This window comes from Saccostrea echinata, unplaced genomic scaffold (genome assembly GCF_033153115.1).
Source record: "Saccostrea echinata isolate AGI-Se365-2 ecotype Australia unplaced genomic scaffold, CSIRO_AGI_Sech_v1 ptg000052l, whole genome shotgun sequence".
In the NCBI taxonomy this organism is placed as follows: Eukaryota; Metazoa; Mollusca; class Bivalvia; order Ostreida; family Ostreidae; genus Saccostrea; species Saccostrea echinata.
In genome coordinates, this window is record NW_026889801.1 from 3,788,416 (window position 1) to 3,810,170 (window position 21,755).

Sequence of the window (21,755 nt, forward strand, 5' to 3'; positions counted from 1 at the left end):
TCAGGCCCGATGGGGGCAGGGACCATGAAATTCATAATTTTTTCCCCTTCACCCATAGATGCTATATGCCAAATTTGGTTGAAATTGGTTAAGTGGTTTCAGAGAAGAAGCTAAAAATGTTCAAATGTTAACACACAATGCACGACGCACACCGCACTATGACGGATGAAAACAGATAGCAATAGGACACCTGATTGACTTAGGTGACCTAAAAATATAAGCACAAAACAAGACTCAAGTAATTAATTTATTATATTTTTCTGGCATAAACTTTTTTTTTCTTAAATCAATCCACACAAGAGAGAAATGAAATATCTCGAAATTCCATTAACTTTATATCAGTGTCCTGTTTGTGTGGGATTTTTATCTGCTATTACATTTGTACATATTCTGTATTGCTAATCTTGAAATGCTTAAAGACTGATATCATGGACTCTGCTCTCTCAAATTAGATAAACCATCAAGTCAAAAGCTTATAGGCTCAGTGTTACAAACTAATAGTACAGAATTAAGTGATGGCAAAAGGCCTGACAGTCTATTAATCCATCTGAATCTAAACGGATCTTTCTCCTTCTTCAGATCCTTTTCTTTCTAACAAAACTATTTCAAAGTTGGTTATGACGTCATCAATAGGAAGTACTGAAATGTAACAAAATTAATATTTCACCTGATTGTTGATGAATTAAATAACACATTACAAGAGGCCCATGGGCCACAGTGCTTACCTTAGTCACCTTGGTACTACACATGTAGTGTTCTGAAGAATTTTTTAAAAAATGTCCCTTTTTTTCCCCAATGAAAAATGACCCAATGTTGTGGCCTCACCTTAGCTTAACTGTTTATAATTAAATTAATTTTAACCCCAATAACATGTCCTGCTGTCCTTCCATCACACTTTGAATTCATATGCTGATACACATAAATTATTGATGAGAGCTACTCAACAGCATGAACATTTTTTTACCTTGACCTCACTTTTCTTAAATTTTTCTTTAGTTCAGTTTCAAGAGCTATTTAAGATATTTTTTTCAAACCTTATATATGTGCTGATACATATTGATGGGATCTATTCAATGTCATAATCATTATTTTACTTGACCTTTCCTTTGACCTTGACCTCACTTTCCTTAAATAAGTGAGTAGCTCAGTTTCAAAGAAACTATTCAAGAGATTTTGATTAATCTTCATATGCTTATACATATTGATAAGAGCTATTCAGTTGCATGAACATTTTCAATCTTGACTTTTTTCAAGTTTGTGTTAAGCTCAGTTTTAAAGAAATAATCATGATATTTTTATCAAACTTTATACACTGAAACATTTTGAAGAGTGTTTTTGAACTGCAACAACAATTGTTGACCATGACTTTCCCTTTGACCTTGATATCACCTTTTTTCTTATATAAGCACATAACTCACTTTCAACAAAACTATTCAACATACTTTTATGTATAAGCTTTGATACATAATTTGTTGAGAATTCATCAACTTTGTTCTTTTTTTTTTTTACCTTGACTGTCCCAATGACCTTTTCTTTACTTTTATTGTATATGTTTATAAAACTAAGTTTTACAAAAAAAAAAAAAAAAAAAAAAACATACAAACAAACAAACGAACAAAAAAACTATTAAAGATATCATCATCAAACTTCATACACAAATTTTCATGTTGCATTACTAATATACTCTGGGTGGGGATTCATGTCCTATGGACAAACTTCTAGTTAGTAGTATATTCCCATGCAGATTTTTAATCCCATATTTTGGCTCCATCCTCTCAAAGGGGGTGTTAATTGAACATGAAACTACACTATGTCAGGGAACTTTCACATAAGCTTCAACTTTTCTGCCCAGTGGTTCTTGAATAGAAGATTTTCAAATGACACCAACAAACTTTAACTTTTTCTTAATTATCTCCCCTTGGCCCTTCATTAGAATGAATTTAAATCCTCTCCACCCAATACTGCCTCTGATAAATTGGGTTGATTTCTGGACAAAAAATTTGAAAAGTTGAAAATTTAGAGATGACACACAACATTTATACATGACAAGACAGATGCCAGACACTCTTTGATCAGAAAAAATCACTTGAGCCTTAGACTCAGGTGAGCTAAATTGTAAATAATTAATTATTAAGAAGATGTCTGTTTTAAACATATCAAAAGAGTGTTAATCTAAACATAGCACCTACTAGATTATGTACATCCTAAAATTTATATTTTCTGCAGAATAAATTAAAAAAAATCTCAGTGTAAAAATTTGCAAGTACCCATTACATTTTCTTATCCCTCCCCCTCCCCCCCCCCCCCCCCCCCCCCCCAGGTAAATCTGCCAATGTAATAAATAAATAATTTCTTAATTCTTTCTAACCATTATTGTCCTTTTTACCTCTGTGTTATCCATAATTCTTTGAGTGGAAAATCTTTTTCTTTCTTTACAACACTGATTTCTTTCTTTAAAACCTGCCTCTAAAAATCAAGACTCTGTTGCCCCTAAAATTAAATGTGCAAATAATTCAAAAACTATAGCATAATTTCTTTTTCTCATGGTGACTGATGATTGAACAGAAAAAAGCAGAATTTCTCATGTTTAGAACTTTTAATGGCAGTGGCTGGAAAAACAGAAGAGAAATTTTTTTTGTTCAAAAGGTCATTGAGCAGTGTCTTTGGCATGATTGGAACAAATTTGAAACTACACTACCTGAGGATGCTTCCATATTTCTTTCACTAATCATGGCTTTAGAAGATTTTTATAGATTTTTTTCCCCTATAAGTGGGTACTTTCCTTGAGGCCCCACTCTACCCCCCAGGAGTCATGATTTGAACAAATCTGAATCTATACTACCTAAGGATGCTTCCATATAAATATCACCAATCATTGCTTTGCTGATCTTGAGAAGAAAATCTGTTAAACATTTTTCCTACGTATAATCTTTTGTAAAAATTTTATCATCCATTGTTGCCCCACCCTAACCCCTGGGGTCAAGATTTAAACAAATTTGAATCTACACTACCTGAAGATCTTTCCACACAGGTTTCATCTTTCCTGGCCCAGTGGTTAAATTCTTGAGAAGATTTTAAAAGATGCCATTAATTTTTCACTAATTTGTAATTACCTCCCTTTAGAAGTAAGCATGGCCCTTCATTTGAACAAACTTGATTCCCCTTTACCCATGGATACTTTATGGCAAGTTTGGTTGAAATTGGCCCAGTAGTTCTTGAAAAGAAGTTGAAAATGTGAAAAGTTTACAGACGGTCAAAATGTTCATTTGGCTCAGGTGAGCTTAAACCAATTCCAACACACAAGTGTTGCCTGATTGTGTTTAGTGATTTGTGCAGTTAACTGGTAGTTAATTGAACACATCGGGTAAAATGTAAAAATTAACAATAACATAGCTCTTGCTCATGTTAACAAACATAGGCTCAAGTTAACAAACATCGGGTCGCCTGTGTGGCGCAGTAGTTGAAGCATTTGCTTTAGAGTCGCGGAGTAAGGAGTTGATCCTTACGTTGCGGGTTCGAATCCCATTGCGGGAGGTGGAGACCGGTCTTTCGGAATAGACCATATAAACCTGTGTTGCAGTAGGTGCTGGCACGAAAAAGATCCCTCACTGCTCAATGACCCTGAGTGCCGAGTATAGGTCCATATGAGTGAAGAATTCTCGAGAGGGACATTAAACAACAAACAACAAAGACACAAACATAGGTATTTGGTGCCATATTAAGAGAAATGTTTTGGTCCAATCATAGATAACTACATAAAATCAGCAAATCAAGACAAGTCATCAATAGTCAGACTTTCAACTGACAGTAAGACTCAATGTAAATGATTTATGCAGAGAAAATTCAAGCTAAAACTGTAAAATACGAGCATATACTGTTAGTAAAGATATATCTGTTAGTGAAGATATACCATATAATTTATCGCCACTTTATCTACATATGGAACATAAAATCACCATGCAATCTCCATCCCCTATACAAAGGTACAGAGATAATTCGAACTAGTTTCTTCGGAAGCCGTAGTTCAATTACAATATACTGACAGCTGATTTCTGAGACATTTCCTTTATCGAATGAATGTAAATCACTTACTTGTACATTAATATCACAAAATCATCTTTACTTACCGGCATACCGCCTGACTTTCACTGGCACTGCCGCACTGTTGATGCTAGCACATGGCCTTGAGTCACGTGATTATCTTCGGCAGACAAACGTTTCTTTTTCCAAGCGTCCAAATAATAATCTTTCTCGAAAATGGTGAACGATTATAATTGTGCTGTGCATCAGAATCATACAAACGTTTGATTTTGTCAAGCGTCTAAATAATAATGTTGCATCTTTTCTGGTCGAGATTATTATTGTTGAACATTATAATTATTGTGTGATCGATGTGGAATATAATTGTTATAATTTTAAGGCGAAATAAAAATAATGTTCACACATGGACAGACAAGATTATAATTATTAAGAAAGAATAATTATTATAATTTTGAGGCGAAATAAAAATAATGTGTGTAGACATCGACTGACAAGATTATAATTTGGAGGCGAAAAATGATAATATTAATGTGCCCACATTGACTGGCAAGATTATAATCGTGAAGTGTGAATAATTATAATTTTAGGACAAAATAAAAATAATGTGTACACTTTTGACAGACAAGATTATAATTGTTGCAGGAAAAATAATAATGTTGTCAAAAAAGCAAGATTTTTATTTTTGGAGGAGATAATTATTTTTGGTATAATTATATAGGAAAAAATAATAATAATGTGGGGGTACCCTACGGCTTTCCATAGTATTCATAAAGCATAACATTGAGTATTAAAATACTAATACATCAATACATTTTGTTCTCCCATATCTACATTACATTGTTCACATGAGCATACAAGCACACATGTAAATCTAAACATGTATGTTTCCTATAAAATATCTGCTGCATTGTAACGTTATTTATGATCAGGCCCCGAGACCATAAACTGAGAACAGACTTAAGTCAAAAATTCAAATCAATATAACTTTTGATATAATTTTGATAATGAAATAAAATTTTCACCATATGTTTGAACTTCAATATAATACAAATCTGCAAATTTTTAAGCACATATGTTAAATAAAACTCAAGATATTCAAAATCAAAATTTTGACTTAAGTCTGTTCTCAGTTTATGGTCTTGAGGCCAGGTCTCTTGATCACAGTTTGAGGAAGCATTTAAATGTACTCAATAAAGCCATTGATTGAGCAAAGCAAATAAATATAAAAGTTGCTTTTCTGAAGTAGTTTGGCATTAATTAAAAACAATTTGGGAACATCTGTTATAGTTGATAAAATCTTAGGGATTTAATCATTCGCAATAGTGAAATACTTGACGTTTAAATCATTCTAATTCTATATACAAGTACTCTGAAGTTGATATTTAAAAAATACTGGAGTTCCTGATTGATGCATTTTATCCATTTTTTCTATCTATTTGTAATTAGTGTAATATTAAGTATTTTAGGTCATTTAAGTTTTAAGCCAGATCTTTAGGTTAAGGAATGATTTTCTATACACATTGCAAGGCCATATCAGGTGATGTTTAGATAGCGTCAGGTCAAGGAATCTTATTGTAAACAAAGATGAATTTTGATGACTTACCCACACTCCTTCCCCAACTTTCACCTGTATATTTATTTAGATGTTTGTACCGGTGTAAATGCAAGCGGCTATGTTTTATGCTGTATGATGTGTTTTGTTTTGTATATATCATCCAATAATTTTTTGGATAGTTTAAGTAGAATTTTCATGCTGTATCTTATATTGTCAAGGTTTTTTTAATTTTAGTTGTGTAACAAGGGAGATCACATTGTCATATTCAGGGACTTTTTTAGAAGTAACTTGTGCTGTCAGTGTTGTCTCCCCTTATCTTGGTTTTGTTATCATTCTATAAAGTGATGCCATTCGATTTATTGTCATCTAATGAAATGAAAATATCCACACAAAACTTGTGTTATGATATGTATGGATTGATATTCCCTATTACATGGATCTTTGCCAGATCAGCAATATTACATAATAATATCTATGTAGTCTTTGGAGTCCAGATTCTTTAACAATCTGTTCGAATTACGATGGACATCGATTTGTGCATTTATTTATGCGACCTCTTTTTATATTACAAAGAAGCAGAGTTTAAGCAAAAAAAACAAAAAACAAAAAAACAAAAAACAAAAAAAAACAAACAAAAAAAACAAAACAAAACAAAAAACCAAAACAAAACAAAACAAAACAAAACCAAAAAAAAAAAAAAAAAAAAAAAACGAACAAAAAAAAAAAAAAAAAAAAAAAAAAAAAAAAAAAAAAAATTCATCAGAAGAAGAAAACGCTTACTGGGCTCCCCAAGTCAACATTTTACAGCATTTTTGTTAAATAATATCATCAGTGTAAGCATTATGTTTTTGTAAGGAGACTAACTTTTTTATATATATTTTTAAAGTCAAGGCTAGTAAATGTACAGTATTTATTGTATATATTGTGGGTATTAACAACATCGTTGTGACTGATTCAATCAGAGGCGTAACTTTTTCATGTGATTCTGAGTAGCGTAGCTTGACAGATTTTGCAGGAAAACAAAAACAACCAGATAACTTACGCAAGAAATAAACATGTTTTTATTTTATTTCCAACGGATTTCCAACCGGTCACGGTGCCTAGAGGTAGGGTCTTTGTGATCGGCAGGCTCGGGTTCAATTGTTGGCAATGACGTGCTAGAAAAAAGTTGATAAAGTGTTTACGGACATACTTTCATATGCTAAGTTTCTATGTAACGGTGTGGGAATTCCAGAATTGTTCATTTATATAGACGTCACCGTATACCGGTGAAGGGCTTCAAATTTAGACCTATATGCGGCACTCGGGGACATTGAGCAGTGGGGGTAAATTATCATTTTAACGCCTACTGTGACTGATTTTTAAGGTCTCATCCGAAAGACCCGTGACTTTCACTTCTAGTGCCGGGCGCTTGGTGAAGGAACATTCTATATCTATGTTTTTGTCTTAGGTTTAACGCGGCGCGACGAATTAGAATCGAACCCGGTCTCCCGATCACGAAGCTTACGAAATCCAGGCACATGAACAAATACCTTCACAGTATATGGATTGCAGTTCCTCGCCATCCCAGACGGGCCAGTGTTCAAATTTATTCCGTTTGATGTAGAAAACATATGTATACTTATGTATATTAAGGTAGAAAATAGGAAATGAGAACTAGAAACTTCTTCATAAAACAAGTTAATACCATTTACCTTGAAAGTGCTAGGAGTTCGTGCTGTTTCGGAAGTACTAGTAATTTTGCAGAAAATGCGTGCAATAGCTAAAAACTGTCATCCTCGATTAAATTTCTTATAAATAAAAATGATATTATGCAGACTAGATTCAGCTCCAAGCACTTTTTTTAAAAATATACATGATATAAATAATTGATATTCATATTTCAGCTCAAACAGCCTAGTCTATGTCCTTGTACTTCAGAGGTTGATTGGTTAATTTGGAATAGCTTACAGTGTTAGCGATCGATCTTCGTTACATTTTCTGTAACTGCGCAGCTCTATAGCATCTTGATAAATTGCTTATCTTACAAATTTAATTCAGGTTTGCTTTTAGTTTTATTGATCATATTCAAAACTTGAATTCATTTGATGATTTCATAAGTCTTTGCAGGAAAGCAGAGTTCACTGATGCTAATTTTTTGCGCATACTTGGGAATGCCCCATACCACATAGCATATAAATGCCCTGTTCACACAGAGAGTTTAATTCGCAGTAAATTAATGCGGAGTAAAATGATGCGAATTAAACTAGTGCGAATTAAATTGCGTTCACACGACAGCTAATTCGAAGTAAACTAATGCGAATTATAGTTTTATTTCTACAACAAGGTTATTCAGTGAGGCTATTATGACGTCATTTACAGATCACGTCATATTGTGCAGAGCAGATATACATTTGACATAATGTCATAGTGTCTGTACACATTTTAGTGATTAACATAATTTTCCTTTGTTTTCCGCTCAAAAATAGCACGAGTACCTATATTTGACCATTGACATGTGGCCTGGGACTTAATCCTGTCCATGCGTTAAAATTTAATTCTTATTAGCTTCGCTTAGCGTTCACATGGAGCCAATGCGAAGTAATTTAATGCGCAATATATACATTTGTGGAATCTCTCTATTATATAAACATACCGAAAGCAAATATCTTCATACCTGTATGAAGTTTTTCGAAGGTCATAGGTCATTACGTGACCTAATCACACAGCGCAGTAATACACATGTATCTACATGTACATAAAAAGACTTACTCTACTTAGCAAGTAATATAGCATGTTTTCCATGCATAAAAAAGTACAAAATACGCAAGTAAAATAATAATCATTTTATTTACAATGTAAACGAGTAATTAAGACAGTTCTTGATCGATTTTACATAGAGAATAGAAAACTACGTGTTATAAGTTTCATGTCTGAGCTGCATAGTCTCAACGTTACTCTTATTTTTCTTGTAGACATCTGAATGAAATAATTTTTTTTCATTAAACTTTACTCACAATAAATTTGAAAATCTGTTGGAAAATGTCAGTGTAATGCAATCACGCCACAAACAGCTGACAAACACTGCACTTCGGAAGTTCGGTAGGCACACCTCCATCTTCGTTGTCTATTAACAATGTAAGCTGTCGCCTGTGTCTCCGTGTCAACATCATGATAAATATGCCTTATTGAAATCGTAGATTTTATGTTTCTGATCAAATTTTATACTTGATTTCAAGTTAACCGGTCCGGACATGAGTCTCCATCCATTCCTTTCCGACCGAAATTCCTCCAACTTTCTATTATCAAACATCGGACGTGTTTCTTGTGGTTTTTTTTGCATCGAATATGGATTCCAATGAATACAAAAATTCCCGGACACCAATATGCTCACTATAATTGATCACAAGTAGCCTTTCACAGAATATTCCCTTCAAAACAGAATCCATTGTCAGATGAATTTGAAGCGTAACCGATTTTCAAGCCGATTTACACCTTGCGTAATTTGTCGAAATCTACGACGAACAGTTAGTGCAATAATTATATTCGATCATCTTCGATTTTCCGTCTCAAATGTATATATAAGTAATAAATAACAAGTTTAAAAACTTCACTGGGAAATAAGTGGGTCGGTACGTGATCAAATCTTCTGAGAAGGCCTTCGGCCTTCACAGGATTTAATCATGTGACCGACTCACTTCATTTCCCAGAGAAGTTTTTAAACTTGTTATTTATTTCTTAAGTAAACTAATTCGAATTAAACTAATTTGCGTTAAATTCTTTGTGTGAACGCCGATCAAATTTAATTCGCAGTAACTTACGTTTAATTTGAATTACCCTCTCCGTGTGAACAGGGCATAAGAGTCACACAGACATAAGGTTTAATACATGAAATTGTCATTTATTATACATGTATAAATGGCGACAGATAATAAAAAGATAATAAGATAAAGGGGAGATCACTCCTACACAATATATCACTGAAAAGGTATGTATAAATTTAAAAGATCTCCTAATTGTATAAAATTACATAATGCAATCGAACAGTTCCTATGCAAGTGAAAAATAAAATAATGATAAGGTTTGGTTCAGATATCTCTTTCATAAAAACAGTATGCACGTAAATAGCTTAAAAAGAGAAAAAGAGGAAGTTGTGAGGAGGCAAATAATGCTGTACATCATGTGTTTCCTAATTGATCTCTTCTTAGGAACATAAATTTCTTCACGGGGGATGTCTATGTCACTAATAGTTGAGTTTCCTATTAAAAAATACAGATCTTGATAAATATACAATCATGTAGGTAAACATGTATATTTTCGCTAATATTATAAGTAGTTTGAAATTTTCTTCTTCTTTTTTATTGAATTCCATATCTATATTTCAGGGACATTGCTGAACAATTTCATTGGCAGCATACATCCTTAAATAACTTTTTTAGACTCTAATTTGAATTCAGGACTAGCAGCACATTCAAGATACACAATTTAGAGATCATTCTAATATGAAAATACTTTAATGTGTGGAATTCAGTTCAATAACTTATTAATAAGATGTTTCAATAAAACTATATACGAAATGACGTGGAACTGAAGCTTAGACTGTATCAACAGATTATAAGATTAATCTGATATTTTTCAGAGAGCAACTTATTATTATTTCAATTTGTGTAGTTAAAAAAATGAGTCTGGAATACTACTATTCCTTCACTAAAGAAGCATAAAATTCTTTTTTTTTTTTTTTTTTTTTTTTTTTTTTTTTTTTTTTTTTAAATGATTTCCATTAAACCTCAAAGGATGACTCATTATTGCACATAATATAATTCATAGAAAGGAGCATAGTATCTGAACATATTACTGTCCGAAATAACCGAAATAAAGAACCTGGATATGTAAGCAACATTCAGTTGCACAGTGATTGTGTTGACTACCGGTATCTAGTAGCTTTGTTTGTTTAATGACTTGAACTATTTTTTTTTCTATAACAACTCTTGTTTAGGGCATAACAAAATGTTTATAATTCTAACTGAATATTTTATAATGGAACTGAGCTACAAAAATGATCGCTGTATTGAAAACGAGAAATCTAAAGCTAATATTCATAACGTAGAGATGCTAACGAGTTTTCGAGTACTCGACTATCGCTTGGTCATACCGACTATCGACTACGCAATTTTTCAATTCAGATATTGGCAAAAAAAAAAAAAAAAAAAATACTTAATTTCAAATTCTGATCATAAGTTCAAAGTAGGTTTTTTTTTTTTTTTTTTTTTTTTTTTTTTTTTCAGCGTGTCTTATGTGTCAAAGTTAGACAATCCTCGGATGTTGTGGATCAAATTATCTTTTAACAAGAACGATTACATATATAAGCGGTAATTGCGGAGATAGATGTGATTGATTGATTGTATGTTGCTTAAGGTCCCATGCGACAATTTTTCACTCATATAGAGACGTCATCATATACCGATGATTAAGGGCTTCAAATTTTGACCTTTACTAGCCACTCAGGGCCATTGAGCAGTGAGGGATCTTTATCGTGCCAACGCCTGCCGTGACACGGGGCCTCGGTTTTTAAGGTCTCATCCGAAGGACCTGCAACTTTCACTTCAAAGTGCCGAGCGCATGGCGAAGGAACTGTTGCTACCCATTTTTTTTTATCGACGTAGGTCAGTTGCGGCCGAGATTCGAACTCACGACCTCCAGATCACGGAGCGAGAGCTCTACCGACTGAGCTACCTCGAACGGTAACATAGATGTGTGAGTACTTCGAAATTTCTTTTGATATTAACATGAATCGACTTATTTCGTGATATGTTTTTGTTGTTGGCACAGGATATATAATAATCACCTAAAATTCTATCGTGTTTTTTAAAGTCTAGATTTTTAATGTTTGTGAGTCATGTGTCAATAACTGAGCTGGAATAAGACATATTTAAATTTTCTCAACTTTTACATCATATATTTTATATTACGAGTTTTTGGAGAAGGGAAACAAGCCATGTTATTTGAATAAATGTATTAAGATAAAATATGCTGTAAAATGATTTAAATTATGATACATGTATTACAGATATTCCTGCAAGTAGAAATACGTTGCATTTGATGAAAGCATGATTTATATAGTGGCATAAGACGCAGGCTAAAAACAAAGCTTTAAAAAGTTTTATACTGCATTTAACAAGTACTCGACAATACTGTAGATCACTATATTTTTGCCACACCTTATTTTTCGAGAGAAAGTCAATGACTTTTCATTAGCGAGACAAAATAATCATGACGGCACAGGCCCATAGGTTATGAGTATCTACGAACATGCATTAATCTGCTTTATGTCGGCGACGAGGACCACAGCCATAATATTTTGAACTTCATTTGGCTAAAAAAAATATACATTTTTTTTGTATGCGTAAATGAACTTACACAGACACATTCCAAGTGTTTTATTCCATTCATTACCATAAGAACACTGCGAACCGTCCTCTCTGAAAATGAGACAATCATATGTCAATGCATTTAATAGATAATGTAATACTTAATAATTGACCTACAAATAAAGCACAAAAAAATTCCAGAATGTTTCTTTTTTCAAGATTGTAAAATTTTCAAAGTTAATCAATATGTACTGGAGGTCAACTCACTCAATTGAATAGTGTATAAAATGAATATTTTTTTTTTTATATCAATATCACTAATTCCAGATATTTTGATCATCAAAATATCTGTTTGTTATAAACTTGCATATAACTTGTGATAACATTGGAAGGAGACTAAATTGATTTTTCGTTTGTGTTCAATATATGGATTGATAATTAAATTAATGGTAACCGGTGAACAACGAAGTATAGACACACTCTCTCTCTCTCTCTCGATCGATCGATCGATCGACCTTGTGCAGAAAAAAAAAATAATACGAATTTCAAATTTCGTCTGCAAGTGATATGACGGATTATTGCATTGTTTGGAATGAAAGACTCAGAATTTGTACCAGGCCCCAAGACCATAAACTGAAAACAGACTTAAGTCAAAATTTCAAATTGATATAACCTTCGAAATAATTTTGATAATAAAATAAAATTTGCATCATATGTTTGAATTGAAGTGTTTTGCACATTTGTAAACTTTTGAGCTAATACATTGAATGATACTGAAGACATTAAAAAATCAAATTTTGACTTAAGCCTGTTCTCATTTTATGGACTTGGGGCCAGTTAGTAAAACCATGCTCTTTTGTTTCAGATCCAAATAATTTCTTTTTTCGATAGTTTTTTTTAAAGAAACAGAAACTGAAACATATCTCACGAAATGCATTTTAGATAAAGAGGTAGAGCCACGAAGTACCAAAATCGGCCTAGTCGCCAAAATAAATGAAACTTTCTCAAATCAAACTGGAAGATTTGTAGGTTATAACACAATTTATTTTTTAACAAGTATGAATATCTTTTCTAGTTTTCTTTTTACAGTCGTTTGAATTTGGTATTGTATTCCAATACCACAGAACGTCATGACGTTGACATTTTATATATTATAACGTCATGACGTTACATTATTTATACAAGGTAATACACGAATGTTAATGGATGATAATCCATCAAAATAGGCCTTAATTCAACTATTTGGAAAAATTTTACCAGATTTTTCCAAGAATTTCTGAAACTTAGGATAAATAGTGTTTACTTTCTAACTCAAAGCTATTTTTGTGATTGATTGAAGTGTCATACATTTGATTATTTAAAAAAATCAAATACGAGGTCATGGCACTCTATAAAATTATTTCCATCTATTTCCCATTAGTTTTATTTATATGTATATAATTAAAAGATTGCAGAATCATCTCATAAAGCATGAACTAACCATACGTGAAATGTTAATTCATTTTTTAAAATAATAATAATGAAAGTAAAGACTTATCTCAATTAATCATTTTACAATTAAATGGTGTGTACCTCATCTATTTGCACAATAATTCATGTAAATGATCAATGTTGTCATTCCTATCTACATCTAATTTGCTCTCGTTTGCTTTAGTAGTATATATGCACCTTTCGATTTTCAGTCACCCTCTGCCGTGTGCTGTCTAAGTTGTAGTAAAATCGTATGGTGAGCACTTAGTAGTGCACAACTGCATGGATCATCTACCAGTCGCTTTTAGCATAGAAACACTGGGGGTTCTCGCAGTATCACTTTTCCGCGATTCGACACAGCTTTTCTGCGACAAGTTTTACTGCTTTTCCGCGATTATAATTTATAGCTTTTCCGTACCTCTTGACTTCCGTTAGCTAGATAAAACCTGTTGCCCCTTCCTTACCACAGGGGGTTTTAATCGTGGCTTTGCAGATTTTATCAACGCTGCATCGGTATGACACATCCCCATTCCTTAAAACATTTACTTTTCTGATTGGAAATCCATCGTAGATTATACATTTTCCCCCTGATTCAATTTCCATATTGTTTACATCTAAAACCTATCACCGACCAATGTGAAATGCGAGATTTATTTAATTTTTATCACCATGTGAGTAAAATCGCGGAAGGGAAGTATAAAACAAAAAGGAGAAAACACATAACATATAGTAAGAACCAATCGCGGAAAAGCAGTATAAAGTAGTTGCGGAAAAGCAACAAGGTACCAAAAATAAAATAGCGGAAAAGCAGGCCAGCCGGGATTCTAGAGTGCTACACTTTGTAATGGATAATATCTTAGCATAATGAAGTATTCTTTCTCTCTCTCTTTCTCTCCGTGTTTTGTTTCCTTTAACTCTCTTCTTTTTTTTTTTTAAATTAAAGAAAGTCTTCAATATCATTGTGTTAAAATAAAAGGAATAAATCTAGATTTGCAAAAATAAAAAATCTTTTTATTCAATGTTTAGAATTTCTCTCTCTCTCTCTCTCTCTGTCTCTCTCTGTCTCTCTCTCTCTCTCTCTCTCTCTGTGCATGTTTTGTTTCCTAGCTTTCTCTTTTTTTATAAAAGAAAGGCTGCATATATCATTGTTTTAAAAAGAAAAAAAACTAGTTATTGCAAAATTAATAAAAAAGAAATTTTTAATTCAATATAAAGAATTTAAAGTACAATTTTACATTAAGTCATCATACTGTCTACATGCAATGAGTAGCTCATTACCAAACACCTTACTGAGTACTGAAACAGCTGACTTTTCATCAAAAACACTCGCAAAGAAGATTTTACATGAAAGTTGAAAGAAATAGTCTACAGTCATATGGAGTGGCCATTACTGCACCCAACATAGCACTCACACTGGAGATTCTAAGTGAAAATAGATAAAGAAAGTAATCACATGTTTGTTTATAGCAGCCTATTACATGTGCTTCAACCGACATAAGACTCGTACAGAAAATTGTACGATGTATATGTGAAATTAAAGAAAAAAAAATTACATGTGAAGCTGCCCATCACCGCATCCAACACAAGACTCGCACAGTAAATCGAACATGAAAATTAAAGAAAAAAATTATTTACATATGGAGCGGCCCATTGCCGCATCCGACATAACACTCACACAGTAAATCAAACGTGAAAATTAAATTTAAAAAAATTTACACGTGGAGCGGCCAATTGCCGCATCCGACATAACACTCACACAGTATATCAAAAATGAAAATTGAATTTAAAAAATTATTTACATATGATGTGGCCCATTGCCGCATCCGACATAACACTCATAGGGTAATTGAACAAGAAAATTGAATTTAAAAAGTAATTTACATATTGAGGGGCCCACTGTCCCATCTGACAAAACACTAACACAGTAAATTTAAACATGAAAATTGAAGAGAAAAAATTATTTACACATAAAATTATATGATAAAGACTGTAAACAGCACATGTACCAAACACAATAAGTTCCCCAGTCTTTATTCTTCTGTTTCACTGTCTCCTTCATCCGAAGATTCACTTTCATCAACTGGAGTTGGAATGTTGTTTGCATCTTCGACAAAGTCACCCCAGTTTCGAACACCAAACCCAGTCTGTATATTGTGTCGGGCATTTCCTAGAAACCACAGAATGGCAGCAATGTGGGAGCACATTCCAACAACCCTTGCTCCAGCTCTGCATTTACAATACCATGCAATAATATTTCCTTCATCATATTTGATCCATATTTGGTACGATCTTGATGAGACATGCCGACTCTGTAGCCGAACCCTGACAAGACCTGACTCCTCTTTGTGCACTTGTATAAGACAGTCACCTTCCAAGTGCTCCTGTGCATAATTGGGTGAGAGTCGAAGGTGGTATGTCCCACAAGTTAGGTTCCGAAGTTGTTCTTCATCAAGATATGGAAAACCTAATACACAAATTCGAAACATCATGGTTGATCTGCATATATAAACTACATAATGGCATAAAATATCCCAAACCAATCTTCATTAGTACATGTAATAAATGTAACAATGTATATTTTTAAAATTCTCTAAATTTGCTAATTTTTTTTTTAAAAGTATTGAAACAATAATTAAGAACATAATGCATTGTATAACATTAGTACATATGATAAACACCTCTTAGATCTTCAACTGGTTCCCAGCATCCAGAGCGTCGATTTAAGTGCTGCTCTTCCACATGCTGTTGTAAGACATTAACTTGCTTGGATAGATGCAGCATTTTACATCCAAGAATTTCTTCTTCATCAGCATTCCCATGAGAGAGGGGTTTCAGATATCTGTAACAAATACATAAAAGATTGAAATACATTTGCATTAATATTTCAAGAAGTTATTATAATTCCATAAAAATATTTACATGTATATTTCTCACCTATTGCACAAAGAATATACAATCCTTATAAAGTCTCCTATGTACGGAATCTGGCTTGTTGGCAAAACATGTCCTAGGTACTTCCACTGTTTGATCCTTGAGTTCGCAGATTCCACAACCCAACGAATCTAAAAATTAGAAGAAATTTTTTGTAAACCCAAAAATTCTAATTCTCATATACATACATGAAAGTAAACTTTCAATCAATTTGATATCATAATTTCTCCCAACCCCCTTTTCAATCTCTTTCTCCCTGACTACACCACACACACACACATACCTTTGTGACAAGACGACTTGTATTGGCACTCTCTGTGGACATCTGCTTCTCTCCTTTGGACATGAATCAAGGCATATGGGCTTGGATACCAAGTTCTTCCAGATAATCTATTGAGTCGCGGAACCCACGATCAATGATAAAAATATCTTCCTCTTGCACCCAGTTACGAATGTCCTCAACGTTGGACTTCATGATATGCTTGATGATACTGGCGTCATTGTTTCGGGCAAGATATGGACCCATCACTGATATAAAGTGGCCAGTTGTTGACACAATGATCATGGGTTTCACTAAAGGGCGACCCTTATGTAAGCTGAAGGACTGTCTTTGGAAATGAAAATTTCCACTCTTGTTTATATAAATATATGTCCCATCCAAAACCAAAATTGCTTGATTTCCAGCTGGACTGTTTCCAAAAAGAGTTTGGGCAATCTGTCTTGTGTGATGCTGTATGACATCAGAACATGTAATGTGCTGGAAACCCAAATTCTCTAACACAAATTTTCCTGCAAGAGCTGATCGCACAGAACTTATACATCTTCTAATACTTGATTGTGATACATTGAAAAGTGTGGAAAGAACTCGATTGGATTCCCCTCCTCTGATTTTCATACGGAATATAGCTAAACTTGTCCTCAGGGATCTTGTTGAAGTAAGCCGAACTTTTCCTTCAATATAATGTAACAAGTCTTTAAATGAGTCCTTGGAAATGCCAATAAGGTCCACATATTCAGCATCACTGAGACTTTCATCATTGTTGAAATTAAGTCTTGTTTTCTCTTGCCTCTGAATTTCTGACCTCAGAAACTTGACCAATTGAGCTATTGTTGTTCTGTTAACTGTGGTTGTTTCAGAAATGGGTTGAAGATCCCCAATGTTTCCCTGTAGGTGATTAGGACAACATCTAGCTCCAGCCGGGATAATGATTTCCTTTGAAATAAATACTTGATGCCTTATGTCAACAGGAACAACAATGAGTTTTGGTCCAGGTCTCTTACATATACAGCAGGAAGAGTGGCCTCTCGCTGTGCTGGGAAATGGTAGCTGTACTGAAGGAGAACTAGCAGGCGTTGAAGACGATGGTTGAGATGTAGATGTCAGAAGTTTGTTTTTTCCTTTCTTAGATCCCTGCATATTAGACTTGCATATATGGCGGCACTTGTTGCACAGAAAATCTTCCTCACTAGGTGTTCTTCCAGATAATCTGGTAACCACAGATCTGTGACTCTTGGAAATAGCATATCTGTCTGTCTGTTTTGTTCTCCGAGGATAGAGGAAGCACTTATAAGACTTTTTTCCTGGCTATTAATCAATGATAAAGAAAAAAATTAATAAGACTACATTTGTATTTAATGATGGGAGATTTTTTTTTTGTTTGTATGCTCAGTGTGTAATAAATTGATTAATATGACAAACACAATAGGGTTCATTCTCAATTTCAAAATCATCTTTCCTTTCCTACCCTTCAATACATGTATGTTAAACAAGAGGCCCATGGACATATTTAATTCCTTAGTTTGGCCCAACCTAAAACCCTAGAGATAAGGTTTGTGGGCCCACCCTCTCCCTAGGGGCAATAATTTGAGGAAACTTTAACCTGCAATTATTGATGTTGTTGACATAATACTAATCATGGCCAGCTGTCCCTCAGAAAATTTTTACAGATATTTCTGATATTTTAATTCATATATATAAACCTTTGATCTCCTATTGTGGCACCACCCTACCCCTGGGGACTATGATCTGAACAAACCTAAATCTGCACTACATTAGGAATTAATTTAGCTTGTATTTTGATATGACTAATCATGGTCCTGCTCAGTAGAAATTTTAAAAAGAGGTTTTTTTTTTTTTTTTTAAAGTTGTATAATTTATGTAAAATGTTCATACCCTGTTGTAGAATTTCCTATCCTAAAGGGCCATGATTTTGATTTGAACAAACTTGAATTTACATTTTATCAGGAGGCTCTCACATAGGTTTCATCTTTTCTAGTCCAGTAGTTCTTGAGAAGAAGATTTTTTACCCTCTCCTATTTTTGCATTTTTTTTTATTATCTCCACTTGGAACAGGGTGTGACCTTTCATTAGAAGAAACCTGAATCCCCCTTACCCAAGGATATTTAATGTGCTGTTTGGTTGAATTAATTAGCTCATTCTTCAAGAGAAGAGGATGAACATGTGGAAAATTTACAATAACACCAATGATGACGACAGAGAATGGACAATTTTGATCAGAATTTGAGCTTCAGAATGAGCTTCAGTTCATATGAGCTAATAAATGGGCAGATAAGCTATCACCAAAGTTAAATAATGAATTAATTAAATATGTATAAATAACCAAAGAAATTAATTGATTATACAGTGTATTTTACCTTTTAATTAAATTCAATCAGCATAAAGGATTATCTGTTGAAATAATCTTGTTCAATTCCAAAGATCCATCAAAAAGGAAGCCCACGCTATAGTCTAGTCATGTAGAGTTTCACCTGCAGGCTGCAGGACATGTTATGCAAATTAATTGTTGACCTTATATCAATAATGAAAAACAGTATAATATATTATCAAATGTTGAATAGTATTTTCTTTCTAAATTAGTTTTCTTTTAATCATTAATCATTATTAATAGTAAAATTTAAAGTAAGACATACAATTAAAAACCATTGTATAATGCCTAAAAAGGGGGGGGGGAGGGGGGCAGGGCTTTTGAATATAATGTCTTTGAGATATTTCCTGAAGTTTTGAAAGTGACATATATCAGCAGATAAATATATAAATCAATTTATATTATTTTAGTTTTTCTGCTCTTAATTTTTTGAGAAAAAGTTGAATAAAGAAGATCCTCCATCTTTAGGAGTGACTTCCCTTGCAAGAAAACAAAAAAGTGTTAAAGTCCACAATTTACACTATTTACATACTTGTTCTAACTTTATTTTTTAAACAATATATTTATAAACCTGTAATTAAACAACAAAATGCTTATTTCTGTCCAAAATTTATTTTCTTACTATGTTTGTAATCATTGCACAATGTAAAACACATAATTATATAATATTCTAATTTTTCTAGCCCCAATTCGCAGACAACGTAAATAAATCTCGCTGTGCAATGTAAACTCGAATCTACTTAGAATTAATATCAGTATAAGTTAAACCTAGGGTAAATATTGGTTGTCTCAAATTTGGAAACATATGTATAAGTTGTAGAAATATCTTATGTCGTGTATACAGTTTTTTTTAATCAGATATGCTCACCAGCGGCTTAAGATAGCTCTGATATATGTATTGTGGTTAAAATTAATGTAAAAATCTTTAAATCTATGTATCAAATGGTAATAATGTGCTAAACTTAATGTTTTACAAATACTTACAGCCTTAGTTTACGATATGACACCAAGGAAACATCTATAACAGGCATAGACATCAACTGTGTATTTCACCCAGTTCATAAACTGAACAGACAACAGTTTCTCTTCTTCCAGCAAAATGCCAAACGGTATTATTTCGATAACAGCGCAAACGTCGCTGATGATATTTTTGCCGGAAAAGTTTTTGGGACGATTTCAAATTTATTTAAACCTTAAAAATCGATCAGCGAGGAATGCGCTATATTAGAAATATCGTCTCAAAGTTCAAAAGGGGGGCGAAATTCCGGAAAAAGTCAAATACATGCATAGGTTTGACTTTTATTGTGCATTGCCAGTATTCTGTTTGATCAAAATTGATGCGATTAGATAAAAAGGAATTGCAGAAAAATTCAATTAAAGACACTTGATTTTTCACCAAGCAGCTAGGCCGTATTTGGTAGAAAGTGAATTGAGTTCTTTTGTTACAAGAACTCAGACATATCTGAGATATCGTCTTGGTCATTCAAGAAATAAAATAGATATTAAATAAAATTGGTTTTTTGATCCGAAATATTTGATTCTTTTCCTGTAAAAATAACATTTTAACTTTCCATTACACATCACAATACAATAATTAATTGAAATTACTTGTATGATGATTAAGTTTATCAATTTATTCAATTTTAGGTGAATAATTAAGAATTTTCTTTTTAATGTGACATTGGCTTTATTAGTGTTAATTACCCTGTCGATATTCTAGTTTTATAATTAAAAAAAAATGTTAGATTAAATGTGATTGCGAGGAACAGTATTGTCATCACATTCGGAGATGTACTAGGGACACTAATTCTCATATGTCATGTTCATTTGTCGGCTAACCAATATAAATTGCTTAATATTTTAGTATTATTCACTTTTTGTAAATGATAAAAGATTTATAACGCATATAATACTGAAAAATAAGTAATTTTTATTGAGGTATTATTTTTAAATTCATGAATTGAAGTGTCCATCAGAATAAGTTATTTTACTTGTTTTGATAAAATCCAGACTCTACCTTAATTCATTTTTTTTTTCATCTAAGATTCATTATTTAAAAGATACCATTATCTTTTCTTTTCAAAAACATTTCAGAAAGAGTTTCCAATGACAGAGTCAGTTTCTGCAAACAGAACAAACAGATGGTGTTGTATGTATAACTATTAGAGTGATATCGAAATATGAAATTGTGATAGATGTCGAGTTCAATTTTACTAAAATCATTGCTCGAGTTGACTGAGTCTCACGTTAGTCATAGTCGTAGAGTATCGAAATATGTAATCACTGTGGCCAAGGTACAAAGAATCTAGCCATTCATCCAAATTGAAGCAGTCATTGGCCCTCATCATATTAGGCTTCTTTTCACTCTTATAATCTTATCATGAAAACCTCTTTTTTTCAGATCTCTATGCTTTATGCCGTGCTACAGTGATATCAAATACAGGAAATTTTTCTTGCACAACAATGTCGATGAATGTCACTCTCGAATTTCCCAAATATAACTAATGCCATGCAAAAGTAAAACAAAGGGGGCGTAACTTTTGGGGTTTTATAGGTAAATATAAATATATTCGCTCCCACCAGTTGTAACGTTTAATATTACATCATCTTGGTACCTATGAGGCACGTTACATTAGTTGGGTTCGAAGGTACCTAGATTTAATAAAGAAAAGAAGTATATATAAACAGTCAATACATATATTTATTACACAATCAAAAACAATAAAAAAGTTCAATAAATATTTA

At 32.8% G+C, this 21,755-nt stretch overlaps 2 protein-coding genes across 2 annotated transcripts; both read right to left on the reverse strand.

Annotated features, from left to right (window-relative positions):
- Window positions 1–15,443: 15,443 nt before the first annotated feature.
- Window positions 15,444–16,726, reverse strand: LOC133204276 (uncharacterized). The gene is made up of 4 exons (XM_061340015.1): window positions 16,628–16,726; window positions 16,348–16,475; window positions 16,092–16,252; window positions 15,444–15,877 (listed from the first exon to the last, which is right to left on the reverse strand). Exons 1-4 carry the CDS (start codon window positions 16,688–16,690, stop codon window positions 15,444–15,446), a joined length of 786 nt encoding a protein of 261 aa, XP_061195999.1. The 5' UTR covers window positions 16,691–16,726.
- Window positions 16,694–21,358, reverse strand: LOC133204277 (uncharacterized). The gene is made up of 2 exons (XM_061340016.1): window positions 21,257–21,358; window positions 16,694–17,929 (listed from the first exon to the last, which is right to left on the reverse strand). The coding sequence occupies exons 1-2, from the start codon at window positions 21,356–21,358 to the stop codon at window positions 16,694–16,696; spliced, it is 1,338 nt and encodes a 445-aa protein (XP_061196000.1).
- Window positions 21,359–21,755: the final 397 nt, after the last annotated feature.

Coding starts and splice junctions, on each gene's coding strand:
- LOC133204277 (XM_061340016.1), bottom strand. CDS start 21,358: ATGATGAGGGCCAATGACTGCTTCAATTTGGATGAATGGCTAGATTCT. Junction 17,930..21,256: donor ACTCTACGACTATGACTAAC/GTGAGACTCAGT, acceptor ATTGATTAATAG/CCAGGAAAAAAGTCTTATAA.
- LOC133204276 (XM_061340015.1), bottom strand. CDS start 16,690: ATGTCCAAAGGAGAGAAGCAGATGTCCACAGAGAGTGCCAATACAAGT. Junction 16,253..16,347: donor GTATATTCTTTGTGCAATAG/GTGAGAAATATA, acceptor TATTTGTTACAG/ATATCTGAAACCCCTCTCTC. Junction 15,878..16,091: donor ACCAGTTGAAGATCTAAGAG/GTGTTTATCATA, acceptor TTTGTGTATTAG/GTTTTCCATATCTTGATGAA.